At 39.7% G+C, this 21,211-nt stretch overlaps 1 protein-coding gene across 2 annotated transcripts in view; it reads right to left on the bottom strand.

The window, feature by feature from the left end:
- Positions 1–64: 64 nt before the first annotated feature.
- The window catches only part of atg2a (autophagy related 2A), a 54,610-nt gene continuing 33,463 nt past the window's right edge, over positions 65–21,211 (bottom strand). For both annotated transcript variants that reach the window (XM_057849899.1, XM_057849900.1), the window contains exons 30-42: positions 20,960–21,189; positions 17,579–17,808; positions 16,628–16,763; positions 16,259–16,480; positions 16,064–16,165; positions 14,875–14,959; positions 14,644–14,797; positions 8,635–8,704; positions 8,482–8,564; positions 8,281–8,402; positions 8,035–8,189; positions 3,914–4,072; positions 65–1,336 (exon numbers count right to left, since the gene is read on the bottom strand). In XM_057849899.1, the coding sequence (XP_057705882.1) occupies positions 1,100–1,336; positions 3,914–4,072; positions 8,035–8,189; positions 8,281–8,402; positions 8,482–8,564; positions 8,635–8,704; positions 14,644–14,797; positions 14,875–14,959; positions 16,064–16,165; positions 16,259–16,480; positions 16,628–16,763; positions 17,579–17,808; positions 20,960–21,189 (1,985 nt within the window). In that variant the 3' untranslated portion in view covers positions 65–1,099. The remainder of the gene's footprint in view (positions 1,337–3,913; positions 4,073–8,034; positions 8,190–8,280; positions 8,403–8,481; positions 8,565–8,634; positions 8,705–14,643; positions 14,798–14,874; positions 14,960–16,063; positions 16,166–16,258; positions 16,481–16,627; positions 16,764–17,578; positions 17,809–20,959; positions 21,190–21,211) is intronic.

Raw genomic sequence — 21,211 nt, 5'->3', positions numbered from 1 at the left:
AAGAGAAAATAAATTTCGTAAAAATATAATTCTAAACAAGACAAAGTATTTCAACAGCAACGTAATATTTAAACAAGTATTTTTTTTTATTTTTTATATACTCATTGTTTTGTACTATACAGGGCATTCATACAACTGATGATATCGTAAATAGCAATTACAAGCCAACCAACCTCACAGACATGCATCAGGCGCGCACACAAGCACACCCGGTCTGTCACTCTTTCTCTCAAACAGCAAACATCCACACAAAATCAGGTACATAACAAAAACATAAAAAATGTAAAACTTTTTTTTTTTTTTTCAGAACCACAATCTCCAAATCCTCCGTGGTTACTACATTCACATCCCATCATTGCTTAGTTTACAACACACAGAAACTTCAATGGAGAAAAAAAAAAAAACATGACACAGAAAGGCAACTAAAAACAAGGAACAGGAAAAAGATCCCAACTTTGTTGTGTCCAAATCTCTCTGAAAACAATATGTGATAAAAGTGGAAGAACCACAGGATGACATCACAACACAACTGAGCTGTTGGGGTGTGTTTGTGAAGTTTACAACTACACTTAGAGGCTTCAAGTGTTTCTATTCAGTCAGGCAAATTAATGATGAGCTTTTAAGTTTCTAGGGGAGCAGAAATGAACAAGGCAACACGGGTTTGTGTCATTAAAAAAAAAAAAAAAAAAGGGACACTGCTCATTTTATGGCACACAATGTCAAAGCAGAAACAAAAAGCAAAATCTGGAGGCGACATGTAATCTCCACGCGCACTTTGAAGCTGGGCGACTGCCTGAAATGCCACTGAACTAGAAAACAAAAGGAGGGGACAACAATGACGATATGTTTGCACGCTAAACCAGTCAGTGAGCGCAATACTGAGGGGACTTGAAACTCACAGAGTTCCTGCTGCATTTGCGAATCAATGATGTAACCCACAATGCACAACACTGGCCGTCACAGTAGCTGTTAGTCATTGCGTTTGGCGTTTTCTTTTTGCATTGAATCAGACTAACGTTTGTTAGTATACAGTCACATATGCAAAAAAACAAAACAAAACAACAAATTTGAATCCAGGAGCCACACACGCACGCCATGGTCATTCTTGGCAGTCCTCCGTGCGCCACTTCAAGAAGTCCTCCTTCCTGGCATCCGGTTTGATCTGGTTGCGCATCCCGCCCAGCAGATTGGATGTGGCTTCCGAGGCGACTATGAGGGGGCGCACCACAGTGGGTGGAATCTGCCGCAGGACTCCGCCCACCGCGCCGGGAAGACCTTTCTGCTCGTGCCCGCGGGACGCTACATCGCAAAGGGTCTGAGCTGTATCAATCACTCCCTATTGAGGAGAATAAGAGGTTTTATGTTTGCTGTCAGAGACATCATGTCAAGAATTGTCTTCGTCAGTGATGAAAATATGAACTGTTTATTAACGCTAACAAAAATAAAGTGAGGAACAGAAGTATTTGCACCCCTAATGATTTTGCAAGTTCACCCACTTAAAAGATTGGTATAGAGGTCTGAAATTTCAAACACAGATGCATTTCCACCAAGGGCGTAGGTTTGCATAGGGACGGTAGGGACAAAACGCTACCAACTTTTCAGGATGCTCAAATTGTCCCCACCATCCTTTAAGCAACCTTATTTGTGTTATATAATGACTTCAGTTATATAGGTCATTTAGATTGTCTTCCCGTATGTTTAAATGGTTGTAATTGACCCCACCATTATGAAGTGAATTATTTACATGATGTTCAGACTTACATGTACCTCTTTTCACTTGCTGAATGAGCCGGTCCCAAACGCGCATTTGATTGGCTAATGACTTGACCCCCCCCCACACACACACACACACACACACACATTAGAGATTAGGGATATTACAAGGTTTTGTTTTTTTTCAGGCAGCATGAGCCATCATAAGAAATGTAAAAAGATATCAATGTTGTGGAAGTAGGGAACACACCACTAATTCTGCTTTTGAAAGTCTGAACTGCATCAGAGTTAGCATAACATTAAACTGTGTGAACTCGCTAATCTGCAAAACTCGAGTAGGAAGCTGCTTAGAGAGAAATGTCCTTCTGTATGTGCTTTCTACTGGTAACGTTATTTAAACTGTGAGAAATGCAGTAAACCGAGGTTTACCCCCTTCTCCCCAATTTTACTTTTTATCTTATTTATGTAGTCCTAAAGCAGCCCACAGGAGCTTTCATTTTTTTGTTGCGTTTAGCTGTGCTTGTGGACAAAAGCAGTAGTGTTTTACTTGAAGGACAGCTACATTTTTATTCATTTTTGTTATTGTTGGCAGTGTATCAAATACTTGTTCTCCCCACTGTACCTGACAAAGAAGTGTTTTCGGTTATATTTAATTTCTTTATTTAGACCAGTATTTCTCAAATAGTGGGGCGGGCCCCCCTAGGGGGGCGCAGAGCGATGCCAGGGGTGGCGCATGTGATCTCGGGAAACATACTTTTTTGCCATACTAGGATAATGTATCATTTTCAAAGTGTGCGCAGTATTTTTGAACAAAACAAGAGCACACAGCAAAGAGCAATGGAGATATGACAAGTTAAGACGAGGAAATATGACTAAGCGTATATAGCATTTGGCTTTGACTTTTCATACAGTGGGAGACGAGAAAAGACCTGTCTGTGTCTAAAAATGTTTGCAACGGACAGCAGGAAGACACATCAAATAACATGTCACTTATAAACATTAGACGCCACTCACATTGATAAGCCACTTGATTTTTTTTCAGCCGAGACACGCCGAATATTGCCAACAATCGTCCCGCTTTGTTTCGCAGCGTTACATCAGTAAACCAGTGAGCGATGTTAGCATCATATATGGTGGCATACCAAGTTGCTCAGTGCAAAATAGCAAAAATGAAAACTGTCCCACAGTCCAATGACACAGTTGTTTTTGTTCAATTAATTTTTGTTTCTTATAATTAAATGGTTATTTGAATGTGTTATTACTTATTGATTGATTTTAATAAAATTGATTTTTCACTATTAAATGTTCAAAAAATGTACCGTGAATGTATTTTTACAGATTGGATGTGACTTTTTTTTTTTTTTTTAATTCAGGCAAAGTGATGCACTTTTAAGTCTTTTCTATGCTTTATTGTAAGTTGATCTATATATTTTTTCTTTAAAATGAAAAAGGACACAATATTATGCAGAGGTATACTTATATTAATAATTTATAGGCAAATGATACAATTTACAGTGGCGGCAGAGTTGTTGGGGGGGGCAAAACGTTTACATCTTCTTGGGGGGGCGTAACAGAAGATAATTGAGAAGCACTGATTTAGACAATGTTGAGTGGTCTTAAGACATATGTCTATTTTTTTAAAATTCCCACACAGGTTTAGCTTGTATTTATTGTGTATGTAAATAAAATTTAAGTGATGATGAAATAATGCAATTTTAATGTGGTCATAAAATCTGAACAGTTTTCAAAATGTTTCTTTAGTAGTTTTTGAAAACAAAGGTTTGAATTGAACAGTGTAGGCTAAACAAATACACATAAAAGTTAGTAACTTAGTAACTTAATATGCTTTTTACGCAGAGTCCTTGGTCAGCTTGGTCAGCATTTTTATTTTACAGACGAAAAAAGTTTTAGTAAACATCGACTAAAACTAGACGAAATTAGTCTTTGAGTTTTCGTCAACGAAAACTAGACGAAGACAAACACATTTTGAGATGACTAAAATTTAACTTATAAGTATTATTGCCCAAAGGACTAAGATGAAAATTAAGAACTGCCAAAACAACACTAACTAAAATTAAACTAACACATCTAAAGTGACTAAAATATGACAAAAATTAATAAGGATTTTCGTCCAAAAGGGCATGAGGGTCTGCCAAAAATAACATTGGTGCCAAGATGTTCTTTTTTTCTGCCTTCTCACCTCTCTGACAGTGTCGTACGCCTTTGCAACTCCCTCTCGGAGGTCCGCGGGCTGGGCGGCGCGCCGCGGCCGGCTGGAAGGGGCCCGGCCCTCGGTGATGGCGTAGCGGGTCAAGGGAGGCGTCGGAGACAGGATGTCGTACACAGTCTCGGCGGTAGCCTGCAAAATACAGCGCGCCGCAACTGACTTCAAAAGACAGAACCTTATTGATCCCAGACGCAGAGTGGAAACATATGTGCGATTGCGGTTGTGATATGCGCTTCACGAATGGACATAGTTATACATAGTGGGCTTTACTTGCTTTGTAATAGAGGCCTTAACTATAATACAGGCAATATGTGTTGTATTGGTGAGCCTGGTTTGTGTGGGTATTCTTAAACAGCATGTATGGGAATGATTTTTTATGAACTCATTCACTCATTGGCAAATGGTTTGGACATCTATAGCCGTCAACAGCAGTGAATGAGCTCACTGAAATTTGTTTATTAAAAAAAAAAAAAACTTGTTGCCACTTTTGGACATAAATAAAACTTGTAATAAATAATTTAACGCAACACTTGGTGACTGTTCAGTTTTGGTCGATTTTAGCGACGCCGGTGGAAAAAAGTGGTTTTGTTTCGCCTTGAGAAGGACTGCGTTTCCCATGAGGACCAGGGCATGAGCGCATAGTGTCGTAAAATTCTCATCTACCGGTCGCTTTTTGATGACATTTCTGTTTCCAGCGGCTGTGTGAATGATGAATAATAATAAGTAAATGAATACAGTTGTGGTTAAACCAGGGGTATCCAACTCCGGTCTTTGAGAGCCCCTATCCAGCTTGTTTTCCATGTCACCCTCCTTTAACACACCTGAATCAAATAATTAGCTCATCAGCAAGCTCTGCAGGAGCCTGATAACGATCCTGATTTTTTGAGTCAGGTGTGTTGAAGGAGGGAGACATGAAAAACAAGCTGGACAGGAGCTCTCGAGGACCGGAGTTGGATACCCCTGGGTTAAACAATAGCATATGATGGTTAGCGACTGTGTGGCTTCGTGTGGCGGGGGTTGGGGGACCTCGCCAGCAAGTGAAAGCCGGACCAATGATTATTCTTGACTCTTGAGTGTCCTTTCACCCTTTTTTTTCCTCCTCAGACAAAACGTTTTTGCTCTTTTGTCGCTCTGCCATCTTTGCAGATTTCGTGCTAAAGCCATCGTATCGACTTCTGCCTTTAAAACGAATGGGGAAAGGGGAAAGTGACATATGCTGTAAAGCAAGTCAAGTGTAGTTTTTTTGTGTGGCAGGCTACCTGCCACTCTCAACGTTAATTTGTGTGGGTAAAAGTGATGCAGAACCCCTCAAGATATAAAAGAGGTACCATTCAACTAGTTGTCAGTCGACATAGCGTCACAATTGTAATGAAAATATTTTATAAAGGTTGAAAAGTTACCTAGTGTTGCTTTTAAGTTGAGATAAAAAAATATTGAAAAACAAATTAAATATAAGTTGAAGTAAATAAATATTGAAATAGAAACACTTTAGTAACACATTTATTTATTTAACCCTTTACAGGGACAGTTGCATTTCCAGTGAACAGCTTCTTAAAAATTGATAAAAATAAGTATTAGCAATTATTATTAGCAATTTAATAAATAAAATTAATAAAAACAGAAATAGACTGATTAGTAAGTAGTAAGTTTGTTAAAGTAAGCAAGTAACACTCTACAGTAGACTTTTTTCATGGTACAGTGGTACCTCTACATACAAAGTTAATTTGTTCCAGGACCTTGTTTATATGTCAAAATGGTGGTCTGTCGAGCAGGATTTTCCCATAAGAATGTATTCCTTAAACTAACACGAAATCCTTAATAAATGCTGCTGATAATATATATTGCAAATAGCAATTACACAAAGCAAAACAAATAACTTATGCATAAAAATCGGAATAATAATGCAATCATCGTAATAATAATAATTAGGGCTGCAGCTATCGATTATTTTAGTAGTCGATTAATCGATGAACCAGTTAGTTCGAATAATCGAGTAATCGGATAAGGAACATGACAAATTAAAATACCCTAAACTGAGCCTCAAACGGTAAAAAAAATAAATGAATGAGGATCTAAGTGCAACAAAAGAACAATTGGCTAACTTACATAGCAAAAGCCTTGCCTGGCTCTGCCAGACTGTTCTCCCTGTATTTTTCAAACACTGAGAGTATAGTCTGGGAACCAGCCTATTAACGGCCTCTCGAGCAGGTACAAAATCAATCGACAAATCAGATTCGTTTATTTGCGCGTCGAAAGTCGTCTCCACAACAACACAGATGGTGAACGGGAGAGCCGAGAATATGTTCCAATCCACGGTAAAATCAGTTTTAAATTACCAAAAACACATCGACACGAGTCATTGACAACAGTCTGTCTCACGCTAGCCATGTTGAATAAACTCCGCTCTCTTCGTATGTTTACTTTCGCGCGCAAGTCCCTCGTCCTTCCCTCGTCATTTTACTAACGTCACGTCTGCCCGTCACTGATTGGTCCACTCCGCTGTCTGTTTGCTGTGGCTTGCTCCGCCCTGGAAATTGTATCCGCGTGAATGGTGGCCAGACTCAATAGCTGGAACAGCGGTGAGTCTGGTGTACCAGGCAAGCAAAAGCCCGCTAGCTTAAATACTATAAAATGCTAACATTTTTTTCCAATGCTTTTAACAAATGGTTCTGACTCATATACCCACAAAAAACGGCTATACATATCAACTAAATTACGAATGCATTAAAAAACATTAGTCCAAACAAAAACTTAGCTTATGTTGAGTTTAACAGGGGGCAGTTGGATTCAGCCATGTGAAATGAGGCAGACCAGAGGGCAATGTATTCACCCTAATCAATAAACTAAATGTAAACACTTTCAAAATAAACCATTACAACGCCACTTTAATTAAACGAATACTCGAAGCAACAAAATTTAATTCGAATATTTTTTTCTAATCGAATACTCGAGTTAATCGATTAATCGTTGCAGCACTACTAATAATAATAACTGTAATAAAGTAACAAATCGGGTTCTAATGTGGCGGGTGTGTTTTGCGTGGTGTACCTGAACGCACCGCGTGGCTGAATTGAAAGAGGGAGAGAGGACATTTTACTTTACTTTGTTCTGCTGCAGCGGACAGTAGGGATGTTGTGTTGCACAAATTCTGAAATTTATTAAAAACCTGACAAAGCTGGCGATTTTTTGGCGATGTTATCACAATAATAATTGTCACCTTAACTTAAGAAGACCGGCGAATGTAGGTCGGAGGAGGACCGTCAAGATCTTAGACATTCTACGGCCGTATTGTCACACGACGCTCATATTTTTCTATGATTTCCATCTTCATTTCAATGGTTAGCCTCATCTTTTTCCTTTTTTTTTCAGCACCTGCACTAACATTGTTGAAACCCAACTTGATTTCTCTCACAAGGAAATCCGCCATGCGTCCGTCTTGTGGGAAAGCAAAGAAACTGCGGCGCTGTCATAAATAGTTGTATTTCAAGCATGTTGTCGGATGTAGAAACAAATGGCGAGTCAAATTTTACGTTGGTTGTCGAAAAGATGGTGTGTTGAAGAAATTGTATGTTGAGGTACCACTGTATTTAACTCATAATATGGCATTGATGGTGACTGAAGTCCAATTCATTTAAACTGGGAAGACTGACCGTGAATGTTCATCTTTCAGTGCCATTGACGGTGCTAGACATCAGATCCATTTTGACCAGGAAGGGCAAATGAACTTAGCAGTCAAAATGGATTGACTGTCTAGCACCGTGAATGGTAGCCAGTAAGTTAAATAAGTGCCCTGTAAAGGTTAAAAAAAAAAAAAAAAAAAAAAAAGGGTCATATTTGTACATGAAAGGGGTAATTGTGCATACATTTATTACATTTTGGCACTCCAGGTCCTCCATGAAGTAGTTTAAGAGATATTTGCTTTTTTAAAGAGTCATTTTTTAAAAAACACCCTGTACATTACAGAATGTACTTCGTGGTTCCGTAATTACAATAATATGAGTTTGGCACCCCCCAAATATGGTGTATATTCTGGTAAATGTGTCTCCAACGCAGTTGTGTGTTACAGAAAATATATGTAGGAGCTTCTCTAGTACCTGAATCGCCTGCACAAGCCTGTTGCTGAGCTCCAGCGCGGCCGATGCCGTGGAAGTGCCGAAGGACGCGGCCCCTCTCTGGAGACCCCGAATAATCCGCCCGTCTTTCCTATACTGCTCAATAGGTAACCAAAATAGATCTCTGACCCCATGGACTGGGGAAAAGAAGAAAAATCAACTTTAAGACTACTGTACGTGCAAATCATTAAAAATTTCATCAAAACACTTCTTAGGAGAGGCACTCACACAGCTGGACAACGGAGTGCATGGGTCCAACACCTCCTAGAATGCCCGGCAGTTGATTCTTCCTGATGTCGGTCAGCCACTCTGTGACGGCGTACTGGATCACTTTGTCGACGCCAAGCAGGCTGAACAAAAAGACCATCTCACCTATAGTTTGGCCCATATTCCTAACACTTCGCCAATTAAAATGTAGCATGTTTGTACCCGTGTCGACAGCAGAGCCTCTTCAGCTTGAGCTCGGAACAATTCAACTGAGCTAGACCGATCAGAATCCCTGCAAAGGTTCCCTGTGATAGGAGAGCAACTCTTAGGACAATTATAGGACAGGCTGCATAAAAGCTGCAGGTGGAGACAAACCTGTTCGATGACCACGTGTTTGCCGTGATAGTCCAGCCAGATAGGCACTTCAGAGGTGAAACGAAATTCACTGAAAAGAATCATTTCGTGTACGTTAAAGAAGGAATAAAGAATCATAGACACAACTCGCAAAAAGTTCAGATTATTCATTTTAGTCAAGACTTGAAAATGTACCTCTTAATCCTTTCATGCACGAATTATGATACATTTTTCGTAAATATTTGTATTACATTTGTTGTCGGTGCCTAAAATAACGTTTGGATAATTATGGTAATTGTAAATGATTTATTTAGTTCTATAAAACAAGTTGTTAATTGTTAGTTGGTTATACAGAATTGTTATTTGTTTACTTGGTTTAGTGGGACAGGCTTGTGACGTCATGTCGTACGATATAAATGGGCAGCGAGGGCTGTGAGAGCAGGAAGGAGGAAATACGAGGCCAGAAAATTTTTTGAACTACGTTCTTCTACATTCTCTCTTTCTATCGATCTCTCAGTTGCTCTTTTGTTTGCGTTTTGGATGTCAAGCCGTGGATTAATTTTTTGTTGTATTAAAGAACTAACGTGAGGAGCGGCGTAGGAGTGTTTCTTCCCCGCTGTCTCGCGGGTACTAGGGATAAGAAAGAGGATCGCGTCGGATTTAAGGGCTTTTCGTTGTGAATCCTACATTCATATACAGTGCTGCTCAAAAGTTTGTGAACCCCCTCAACATTTTGGAATTTTCTATTATTTCAACCTGATTTCCTAATCAATCAATTCAGTAGTTTTTTTTTGTTTTTTTAACAGTTGTGTTGTCGAGACTAAATTAAAAAGAGTTTTCATCAACTGATGTAGGTGCAAAATTGAACTGTTTGGTCACAACCAAAACCGCCATGTCTGGCGAAAAGTCAACACTGCATACCACCAAAAGAACCTTCTCCCAACAGTGAAGCATGGAGGTGGGAATGTCAAGATCTGGGCTTGCTTTTCATCCTCAGGACCTGGACAACTCCACATAGTCCAGGGAATCATGAATTCTGAGGAATATTGTCAAATCCTAGAACATAACCTGACGCCATCTGTTTTGAAGTTAAAGCTTGGCAGAAGGTGGATCATGCAACATGATAATGATCCAAAGCATTCCAGCAATACAACCAAGGAATGGCTGAAAAAGAAGAAGATTCGTGTTCTGGACTGGCCCAGTCAAAGTCCTGACCTAAATCCCATTGAAATGCTGTGGCGGGACCTGAAGCGAGCAGTTCATGCCAGACGCCCATCAAACCTCTCTCAACTGACTGCGTTCTGCAAGGAAGAATGGGCAAAAATCCCCCAAAGTAGATGTGAGAGGCTGATTAGTCACTACAGAAACCGTTTGGTTGAGGTAATCTCTGCAAAAGGAGGCGCAATATCCTATTAACTGAAGGGGTTCACATACTTTTGCACACATGATATCTGAGTTTTTCTTAAATCAACCACTTTTGTTAAATAAAGAATGACAATGTAACTATTTCTTTTGTTTCAGTCCATTATTTGGAATGTCAGTATTGTGGATTTGGGTATAACTTAACATTTAATAAGGTTATTTTAGTTTTTTTTACAAAAAATCTGACCATCGCTGTGGGGTTCACAAACTTTCGAGCAGCACTGTAGGACAGTGGTCTCAAACTTGCGGCCCAAGGGACAATATTTTGCAGCCCCCATCTAACACCCATTTGTAATATTTAAGGGGCTTTTATGCTTTTGCGTCGGGGGTCGGGGCGCCGCCGTAGCTACGCCGTCATCGGCGTACCCTGACATGCGCCTCCTAAAAATCCTGACTACGCATCACAGTCACGCATTGCTACATGAACGGCAAGGACTGTGACTGGTGCACACAAAACGTCATTCCCGTGATTGCTATTCTTGGATGTTTGCTGGGGTGATATGAAAGGTTGAATTCAGGGAAGAAGATCATCAAATCTGCCCGCCAACATCCGAAAATATCTAAAGTCCCTCTCTTCGTCCATGCACCTCAGTGGGTGAACAAGTGTGGCAAATTCACCCGTTCTCTGCCTCGACTGGTTGAGTGGTCAGACAGACCACCTTCGCAAAAGTTTTCTGTGTCTCTTGCGTTTCAATATTTGGAGAAAAAGCAATTCTTTTTCAATTTCGATGAGCTCCAGCTCGAGAAACAACTGCTCCGTCTCGACATAAACAATGGCTCCACCAGGGGGTGGCCACGGCCCCCCCTATAAATTTTTGGGCCCCAGTGGCCAGTACAACAGTGGCGCGAGAAGTTTGCCTGGTATACCAGACTCACCGCTGTTCCAGTGATTGAGTCTGGCGACCGTCCGGCGGATCAAATTCCGAGGGCGGAGCAAACCACAGCAAACAGACAGCGGAGTGGCCCAATCAGCGATGGGCAGACGTGACGTTGTTAAAGCGACAAGTAATTAGCGTGAGCGGAGAATGGAGAAGTTTATTCAACATGGCTAGCGCGAGCCATGATGACTGTTGTCAATGACTTGTTTCAATGTGTTTTTGGTCATTTAAAACTGGTTTTACCGCGGATTGGAACATATTCTCGACTCTCCCGTTCGCCATCTGTGTTGTTGTAGAGACGTCTTTCGGCGCGCAAGAGTGACGTTACTCGTTAAGAACACGTCACGCAAATAAACGAACCTGATTGGACGGTTGATTTTGTATCTTGCTCGAGAGGCCGTTAATGGACTGGGTCCCAGACTATTTCTCACAGTGTTTGAAAAATACAGGGAGAATAGCCTGGCTGTGCCATGCAAGCGAGAAGTGGGGTGTTGAGGGTGCTGCAGCACCCTATTGGACCTTATATTTTTCAAATGTGTTCATGTGTCATGGCCGTCTAGCTGCAGGGAATTGCATTATAGTACACGGGCGCTTTTATTTCTAATACAAAAACTCCAACACACACTGTAATAGAACGCTGCCTTTGTAGTAGCAAAGTAGTAGTACATAAACTATCCAGCATGTATGGAGAAAATGCGCAATCATGACAAATTTGGACCAAAACGGCTCTTCTTGGATGGGAAAAACTAAAAAAGCTGTGAGTGACTTCCAGCGCCGCTGCAGGAAAATGTCAGATTGTAGTAGCTGTGGAACTCAAAATGTTGACTGCACTGTTATGGACTATGCACATTGAACCATTAGGAACATTAAATATAGCACAATACACCAAAGTATATCAGTAGACGTGTCCTTAAGTCTTTCTGATAGTTTTCTTCTGGCCTTTTACTGCAGAACATAATAAAAACCTGAAATTATGGCTTTTAGTTTTTGTGTGCCACTCCAAGATTTTAAGTGACCCCAACTGGCCACCTCTATGAACAATTTCTAGAGGCGCCACTGGACATTAAAGAAACCAAGGAGTGCTTTGTGAAGCCCCGCAAAAGCCCGCAAAACCTCACAACCCACCCCTAGTGGTTGGGCAGCACACTACAACAAAATGTGTCAGTTCTCTGCAGCACTTCAAATCAATTAAATCATTAGTGTTGCCCGCACATATTTTGCTATGAGCAGGGAAAAAAATACATCAATAATTTAAAATAAAATGAATTGAAGTGGGGGAAACAATTATTTAAACAGTCATAAATAAATTCAAATAAAATAAAAATATTAATAATAAATAACAATAATATTAACTTCAAAAAGCCATGATTTATAAAAAAATTACAAATAACTCTAAATGATATAAAATACATTTTTTTAAAAAATAGAAAAATAAATTGAAACAAATTTTGATGAATTGGAAAAAAGAATAAATACGTGTGAATTTTGCTTATCCAATTGTATTTATTTTTGGAGGGATTACTTTTATTAGTGTCTTGTGAGCTCTCAAAGCTTAAGTTTTTTATTTTTATTTTACTGACGTTAATAGCCGTTTTCAATATCTTTTACTAATTACTACAGGTGTTTAATAAAATTTTGATTCTGAGGTATATCGCGATACTACGTCACGCAATCCTCGTATCGATTCAAAATCCATCTATTAATCCTTACACGTGTTTTTGGTGGAAATAACAATTCAGTGGCTGCACTTCTACTCCAGTCCAATAGTGAGCAGCGTGCGGTAGCATTGCCTTGCAGTCTGCTTAACCCTTTAACACCGAACGTATCGGCAGCGACGCGTTTACCCATGTTGTCTTTGAAGCTTCGTCACGCTGTAATTACGTCACCCACGTGCCGCTGGTTGGTCTCATTTGAAAGTACGGAAGTTGATGTCCACACCAGTTTTTATTTGAAGTCAATCGACCAAGAAAAACGGGAGATATTGTCATTTGAGTTTTATAGTTTTATTGCACTCATAAATATGCATTAAAACGCATGGACCATGTATCTATCTCCATATTTCCATCATTTCTTGTCCTTTTTCAAAACCGAAAGAAGCACAAAAGACTACATATCCCAAGAGTTGTTGTGATGTCAAAAAGGACAAACCGAATGTGGACAGTTGTTGGAAAAAAATAAATAGATACATTTCCGAGCGAGGCGCCAACTAAGGAAAAGGAGGCATGCTGAAGCAAACAACGGCCAGTTTGAGCGAGCGACTTTGAAACGTGCAGAATGAATCTAAAACTAAATTTAGCACAAGCTAATGCATTATTTCATTAACTCAAGGAAGAAGATGAGCCGTATTTGCCGTTGTTTTCCTGGGATGAGTCGGCGTTTCTACGAGTAGAAGTGACAGGCTGACAGCAGCGCGCAAACGGGACGGAGTAGGCTGTGTGACGTTGTGTGTGACGCAGCCCGTGACCTGTTCATGCAGAAGCTTTATTGAGTTCGCAAAAAAAAAAAAAAAAAAAAACTTTATTGGGTCGTATGCCAGAAAAATTTGAATTGAACTGAACTATTTGTCAATATTTTTTTTAATACTTTTTTTCAATGTTATATATATTTTTCTTCAAGAGAATTTTATAAAGATGAGTGTTCGAGAAGCTTGGTTGCATGTACGTAAATACTTTAGATAAGGTGATGGGTATAATACCTAACTTCACAAAGAGATATCCTCCAAACCCTTTTTGTGTTAGATGATATATATATATATTTTTTCTCACTATTTTGAACTGTATATAACCCGTTTTGACCATAGTATGTGTAAAGGCCAAAAACGCCTATGACCATACTTGCTGTTTGTGTTGAATTGTCAAACATAAAACTATTCAATCTTATTTTTTTCTATTGAATGTTTATCCTAACAAGTAGAATAAATATTATCAGGCTTCAAAACGTTTGTTCGAGCATGTTTGGTTGTCAATGGGACATCAACATTACAAATTTTGAAAAAATATTTTGGGATTTTTTTGTCTTTTTGGGTCCAAAATGTGGATCATAATTGGTCAGTGAAGAAAACAACAGTTTGGACATGAAGTTCAAGGTGTCCTTAAAAAAGGGACCCAGCTTGGCCATAGTGAACAATTTTTTCTTTGAAATATAAAGGCAACATCAAATGCATGCAAATTCGGCCAAAATAGGCTTAGGTGTTAAAGGGTTAATTAACAATAACATTTGACTAGTTCCGAGTAGAGAGTTGTGTACGTCGCCCTCTAGTGGTTGCTCGGATGAGTCTTTTTATAAATCTGCAATTTGGGCTCATTTTGGTTTTGATTGCAAAAACCGAGGCATGGACTATTTTGAATCCTGCATTTAAGCAGGTTTGGACTAAAAAACAAATTGTTATAATGAAAGCCATTGTTCAAATATAAAATAAAATATTTTTACTTGAGTGCTGGTTGAGGTTTCAGGAATAAATTGATATAAATGTACTTATGTCCATTTTGATTTGTTTTTTTCCAAAGTGATATAGAAATATTGCAATAATCGTTTTCAAGTGTAGTATCGGGATCAAATCAAATCATGACCTGTGAATCGTGATACGAATCGTATCACCAGATATGAGGCTATACACAACTCTACCAACTCATACTGACTGACCTAGGCTGCCAGAGAATGAGTTAAGCTAGTTATATTTCTTTGAATAGATGTCCACTGTATTGACCAAAGTCCCTCAAAGGGTGAATACCGGAAGTAGATGGGCTGCTCCGACGAGGAAGTCGAGCCGGCTGAGGAGGAGCTCTGCTCGCTGTGAGTTGTTTCGACTGAAGCCGAAAGATCCTGTCCCAGAGCGCCGCCTACCTCCGCCTCTTCCGACCCTTTGTGGGAGGGGTCTGCTTTCACTGCATGGAAAAAATACACAGGTCAAAGACAAACGGTTTATCTCGTAACATTTGTGAAGTCGGTGGATGGTGTGTACCTTCAGTTGCAGGGTCCACAGGAAGGTAAGGGTTCACAGAACAGGCTAGATTGCTGAAAAAGTCCTTCAAAAAGAACAATGCATCCTGGACCGCAGACGGAAGAAACAAAAATAATGGTGTTCATTAAAACGGGAACATATCCAAATATCACGTACAGAAAGTACACAGCAGAAATTTGGTTAAAAAATGCACCAACCTACTGTAAAATCTATTGTAATACTACTACTACTGTACTACTGTAAAAAAAATAAGCCTAAGATTTTGAATAAGCACAACTCAAATGTTTAGACTTTCAAAATTAACTTGATTAAATGAGTTGTGTTATGTGGAATTATCAAGTTTTGGGGCTTATATTTCAAAGTATCGTATTAGCACGAATATAAGACGGTGTTTTTTGCATTGAAATAAGACTGAAAACATGGGGGTCGTCTTATATTCGCAGTCTAAACATTATACCCATTCACGACGCTAGATGGCACCAGATATCATTGAAGCGATGTTCTATCATGACAGATCTCAGCTACTCTCAAGTTTAACCAGTTTGCATTATTTTATTGCAATGTTTTTCCTTATTCAGATTTGTTTCAAGACTACAGTTACAGTTAGACTTCACTTTGATGGTTAATGCAGTTATTGCAATTTTGTTGTTTTATCACAATAGATGTTTTTATTTACATTTCAAAAACCAGAAGCCATTCATTTACGAATGTGATTGCACTTTAGTTTACATATTTAAATGTTCAGATATTAAGATTTGAATGAGGCAAAATAACTTTTTCTCTCAGATATGTTGTTATAATCATTTGATTCAAATGTACTGTAATTATTTTCTGTATAAAAAATTAATTTGGTGTTCAAAAAGTCTTTTTTCAAACTTGAGTCTTGGAAAAAGGGGGTCGTCTTATATTCAGGGCAGTCTTATATTCGGGCCAATACGGTAAGTAGAACGTTTTTTTACTTTACAGTATATAGAATTATGGAATTTGTGGGTATTCACACACACACACACACACGCACGCACGCACACACACACACACACACAAAAAACCCACCCAATTCAATTATATAGGGAGGACTGACGGTGAATGCTCATGTTTCAGTGCCATTGAACACATTAGATATCCAATCCATTTTAACTGGGAGGTCTGTCAGTATCATGGCAGGCAATGAGTTAACTAGCGGGAATACCTGATCAATATTTAGTCTGAGTGGCAGCAGGCTGACTCGAAGGCAACACTCTGGTCCACCAAGACCGGACTCAGGATACACCTGCAGGGCTTTTATGGTTAACTAACCCAAAGAAAAAAACACATCCGAGTTATCACATGGCGTGCTAGAAATGACGACATTTAAGAGGTCTTGGGATTTGCTCTTGCGAGTCACCATGTTAGAGTGGGCTCTCCTTGGCATGCTTTCGCTGGTGTAGAGATACAGGAACTTGTTGATTTGCGAGGAGGCCAGGCGGTCACGGACCTCCAACTCCTGGACGATAAAAACCTGCCTGGAGATGGGCTGCTCCCCTCCCGGACCGACCCCGATGGACGCAGAGCTGTCCCCGTCTTGTCCCACCACCGCCACCGGATAGGACTCGTGCTGGAAGGACACCTGTGGACCAAAATATAATAGATTCCAGGTTCTGAGACTGAATTTAATAAAGTGCCCAATTCCTATTTGATACCTAAAAAAATATATATTTTGAATGACTGACATTTAATGGGATGATAAGGCCTTTCTTGTACTTCCTGTACACACCTTGGTGAGTTGGATCTCCATGAGAAGGCCGTGCTGACGTCCGCTGCCTCCCGCCCACCTCCACGAGTTCTGAGGACGAGAGGAACCCGTGGAGCGGGACGGCGAGCTTCGAGCGCCAGATGGGACGGAACGCCCCCTGGAGATAAAACAAAAACAATTCAACATAATCTGTGGATTTATCGTATTGGCCCGAATATAAGACGGCCCTGATTATAAGACGACCCCCCTTTTTCAAGACTCAAGTTTGAAAAAAGACTTTTTGAACACCAAATTAATTTTTATACAGAAAATAATTACAGTACATCTGAAACAAATGATTATAACAATATATTTGAGAGAAAAAGCATGTTATGTTGCCTCATTCAAATCTTAATATCTGAACATTTAAATATGTAAACTAAAGTGCAATCACGTTCGTAAATGAATGGCTTCTGGTTTTTTAAATTTAAATAAACCAATCTATTGTGATAAAACAACAAAATTGCAATAACTGCATAAACCATCAAAGTGAAGTCTAACTGTAAATGTAGTCTTGAAACAAATCTGAATAAGAAAAAACATTGCAATAATGCAAACTGGTTAAACTTGAGAGTAGCTGAGATCTGTCATGACAGAACATCGCTTCAATGATATCTGGCGCCATCTTGCGTCGTGTATGGGTAAAATGTCTAGACCGCGAATATAAGACGACCCCCACTTTTTCAGAGTTATAATACTGCAAAAAACACCGTCTTATATTCCGGCCAATGAGGTATTTATTTTTCTTCCTTGAAATCAAATATAAATACCCTGGCTATCATCCAACTTTTTAAATATGTAAACCGCCAATTATTCTAATAAGGGATCAAAAACAGACAACACTGATATTACACATATCCTTCTTTTGATACTTTATTTCTTCATCTCACACGGACAAACACAAATGTCCACAACACTACCTACCTATCTTACCTATTTGCATGTTGGCTGTGTATAGATGAGGGCTTAGTGCCAAAGTCTTTGCCGCCATAAAGATGCCACACCACAGAGATCTCTCTCAGCACCACTCGGCTTTGGGGCACAGGAAAGCGACTGGGAGCCCGGAGAAGGTCGGAGCTTCCTCGCGGCCTGGAGAAGTGGCTATCCTTTATGTGAATGGGACCCTCAGCCAAGACAGTTACCACGGGTTCCCCGTCTCTTGGCTAAAGGAACAATACCGCATACAAGCGATTTTAAGTATCATGTCCAGGTTATCCCGCTCTGTGCTTTCTTAGTCTGGCGGGCAGGATTGTCAGTAACGTGTTACTAAGTAATGCGTTATTGTAATCTGATTACTTTCTTTCAGTAGCAAGCAATCTAACGCGTTCATTTTTCCAAACCAGTAATCTGATTAAAGTTAGTTTCCTTAATGTCTATACGTTACTATTTTATTATTGCCTCATAATTTATGTAGAATGAAGAATATTGTAGTCATGTACGAAGAGCATTTTGAATAGAAAATTTTAGAAAGGTTCCCACTACGCATTCATTTCCATGGTAACCGCTCATAGTTACTTCCTGTTTTGGTCTCGAGTCAGACGCGCTAAGTGTTTTGGGACTGAGAAAGGCGTGACAAACGCCGGGCGCACATTCCAGCCGTGTGCAGCCACCTGTTGAGATGTCTGAGGGAACGTTGATCTGTGTGCATCCATGAATAAACGGGAGTATTTTTACTTCATTCTGGAAGGTTCCAACAATATATTGGAGCAGTTTTGTAGCGTTGGCGGGTAGTCATCGGTGAGCCTTGTTTACATCATATTCGTGTTGCACATTTATGCCGTGAGGTGACGTGTTCGTTTAGCATCTTTGGGATGTTTAAAGTCCGATTGAGTGTAAAGTGCTTAGTTGCCGCCACGTTTTGTGGCCAAATTGTCCGCGTGTGTGTACGGCATACGCGCCTGCCCCCACCTTTGTGTTTATTGCACAGTTCATTTGTGTGTTGTTGATTATTTTGCAGACAATTTGCATTACTTTACATTGGCACTGATATGGTGTTAACTCTAACCCCTAAACCAGGGGTGTCCAAACTTTTTGCAAAGGGGGCCAGATTTAGTGTGGTAAAAATGTAGGGGGCCGACCTTCGCTGGCGTCCTTTACGTAGAACAATATATTTAAGCAAATTTTAGCAAGCCATTCTGTGTATCACATTTACTTTATTATTTTTTTCAATTAATAATTTCAACAATCTCGCAACTAGCCTTTGTCGCGTTCTCTTACGACTCTCAGACTCTTGCGAAAAACTGCTGCTGCGAAATTAAACTAGCTTCAAGTTGCTTCAATTTCTCGCTGCACATCTTCCCAGTAATCTTGTCGTACATGTCAGCGTGCCTTGTTTGGTAATATCGCCTCACATTGAACTCTTTAAAAACAGCGACTGTCTCTTTGCAAATGAGGCAGACAGAGTTGTTGCGTATTTCAGTGAACAAATAGTCCAAGTTCCACCTATCTTTGAAGCGTCGGCTGTCGCAGTCAACTTTTTTTGTTGATTGTCGCCATTTTAGAAAATTGGAAGGAAAGGGTCACACGGGGTAATGTTGCGTAGAGTGCTGCTGCCTTTTAGTGGGTAAATGAGGAGCAGCATTTAGTGTGTAAGCTACTTCATATGCTGGTAGCAGTACTGCTGACCAATTTATTAAGTCTGTGTGCGGGCCAGACGTTGATTTTATGACAGAGGCTGGGGGCTGGATGAAATTTGACCACAGGCCACATTTGGCCCCCGGGCTGGACTTTGGACACGGCTGCCCTAAACCCTAACCCGAAGTTCAGAATTATTGACAAATCTTCGAGTTAGCGGGGGTTTAATTATTCGGTGGAGTTAATTTCAACAAATTCCATGCAGTTTGTCAGTTATTTGTTAGTTTCAGGGCTCCTGAGTGGTGAAGCTATGGGCTAAGCTAGCGCGAGTCAATTGTGGTTGAAATCAACTCAATCGACTTTTTAAACCCCCACTAACTCAAAGACTAATAAGCCTAATGTGAAAAATTCTGATCTTCCCCTTTAAATTAATTATCAGAAAGTCATTTACATGTGATGACATTTTTCTGTTGTCATTTTTATGTTGAGGCAGGAAAGGGACTAAAATTGGTAAAAGTAATAGGGCTGTCAAACGATTAAAATGTGTAATCCAGTTAATCACAGCTTAGAAATTAATCGTAATTAATCGCAATTCAAACCATCTCTACAATATGCCATATTTTTCTGTAAATTATTGTTGGAATGGAAAGATTAGACACAAGATGGATATATACATACAACATACTGTACATAAGTACTGTATTTGTTTATAATAACAATAAATCCACAAATGGCATTATTAACATTCTTTCTGTTAAAGGGATCCACGGATAGAAAGACTTGTAGTTCTTAAAAGATAAATGTTATCGTTACAAGTTATAGTAATCTTATATTAAAACCCCTCTTCATGTTTTCGGCTTATTAAAATCTGTAAAATTTTCAATCAAAAGTAGAGTTAATATAATAATAATAAGAATAAAAATAACAATAATAAGAATAGAGTGACCAAAGTCTGAGTAAGTTTTATGTGTATTTTTCATAGCTATTTTGATTGGGAATGCCAGTTCACTTTGCACTGTTGTTTAACTGCGTGAGAATAGGGCCTCATTACTACAGACTGAAGTGCTTTTCTTTTTGTGAACATTATTTTTTTTCGAGAGATAGGAATATTATTTTTGTTGTGCTTTCACTACATGATACTTATGTTTGTTGTGAAGGAGTTGCCGACGCTTATGCCAATAAACGGTGCGGTTCAATGAATGCCTGTGTTCACTCGCCTTTATAACATATATATCTCTGTACAGATCTTACCCAAAATACAACAAGAGACACATAATTGCCACTAAAAGAAAGAAAACTTACAGAAATACGTGTGGAGCACAAATAGCACAATGCAACAGCATAAACGTCCCACAACTACTAATTCTCCCACTATTAGAAGGAATAACATTAGTATGGAACGGCGCTGCCCCCAAGTGGCCGGTGGCATTCTCTTCACTCTTAATGTGCATGAACGGCATCATTGTAATCTGTTTGAGGCAATGCGTCAGCGGGTCATTCCGTGCATGCGTTAATTGCGTCAAATATTTTAACGTGATTAATTTAAAAAATTGTTTACCGCCTGTTAACGCGATAAATTTGACAGCCCTAAAAAGTAACCGATAAATTTTAAAGTAAATTAGTTTAATAATAAAGTAATCAGTAAAACTAGATTACTTTTTTTGCAGTAGAATCAGTAATTAAATTACTCTTTCAAGTAATCTGTGACAACAGTGCTGGCGGGTCGCTCAGTACACTCACAGGAATGCCAATGCCAGGAGCTTCCAGGATGCAGAAGTCATCGTTGTCAGTAGAGCCTTCGGAGCTTTCCTCATCCATCATCATGTCTGCCTGCGCTTCTGTTGCTGTAGCGACCAGCCCGTCCAGCTCGGAGTCATCCTCCTCTTCCAGCACAGAGAGGTCGCGCTCGGGGGCTTCGCCAGGGAACAGGTAGGGCGAGACGGGCGAGCCTCTCTGCATGGATGGTGAGCCTTGATGAACGACACAAAATAG

Source organism: Corythoichthys intestinalis, chromosome 11, assembly GCF_030265065.1.
Source record: "Corythoichthys intestinalis isolate RoL2023-P3 chromosome 11, ASM3026506v1, whole genome shotgun sequence".
In the NCBI taxonomy this organism is placed as follows: domain Eukaryota; kingdom Metazoa; phylum Chordata; class Actinopteri; order Syngnathiformes; family Syngnathidae; genus Corythoichthys; species Corythoichthys intestinalis.
Note: the sequence above shows the minus strand (reverse complement) of the source record. Positions and strands in the feature narration are given on the sequence as shown.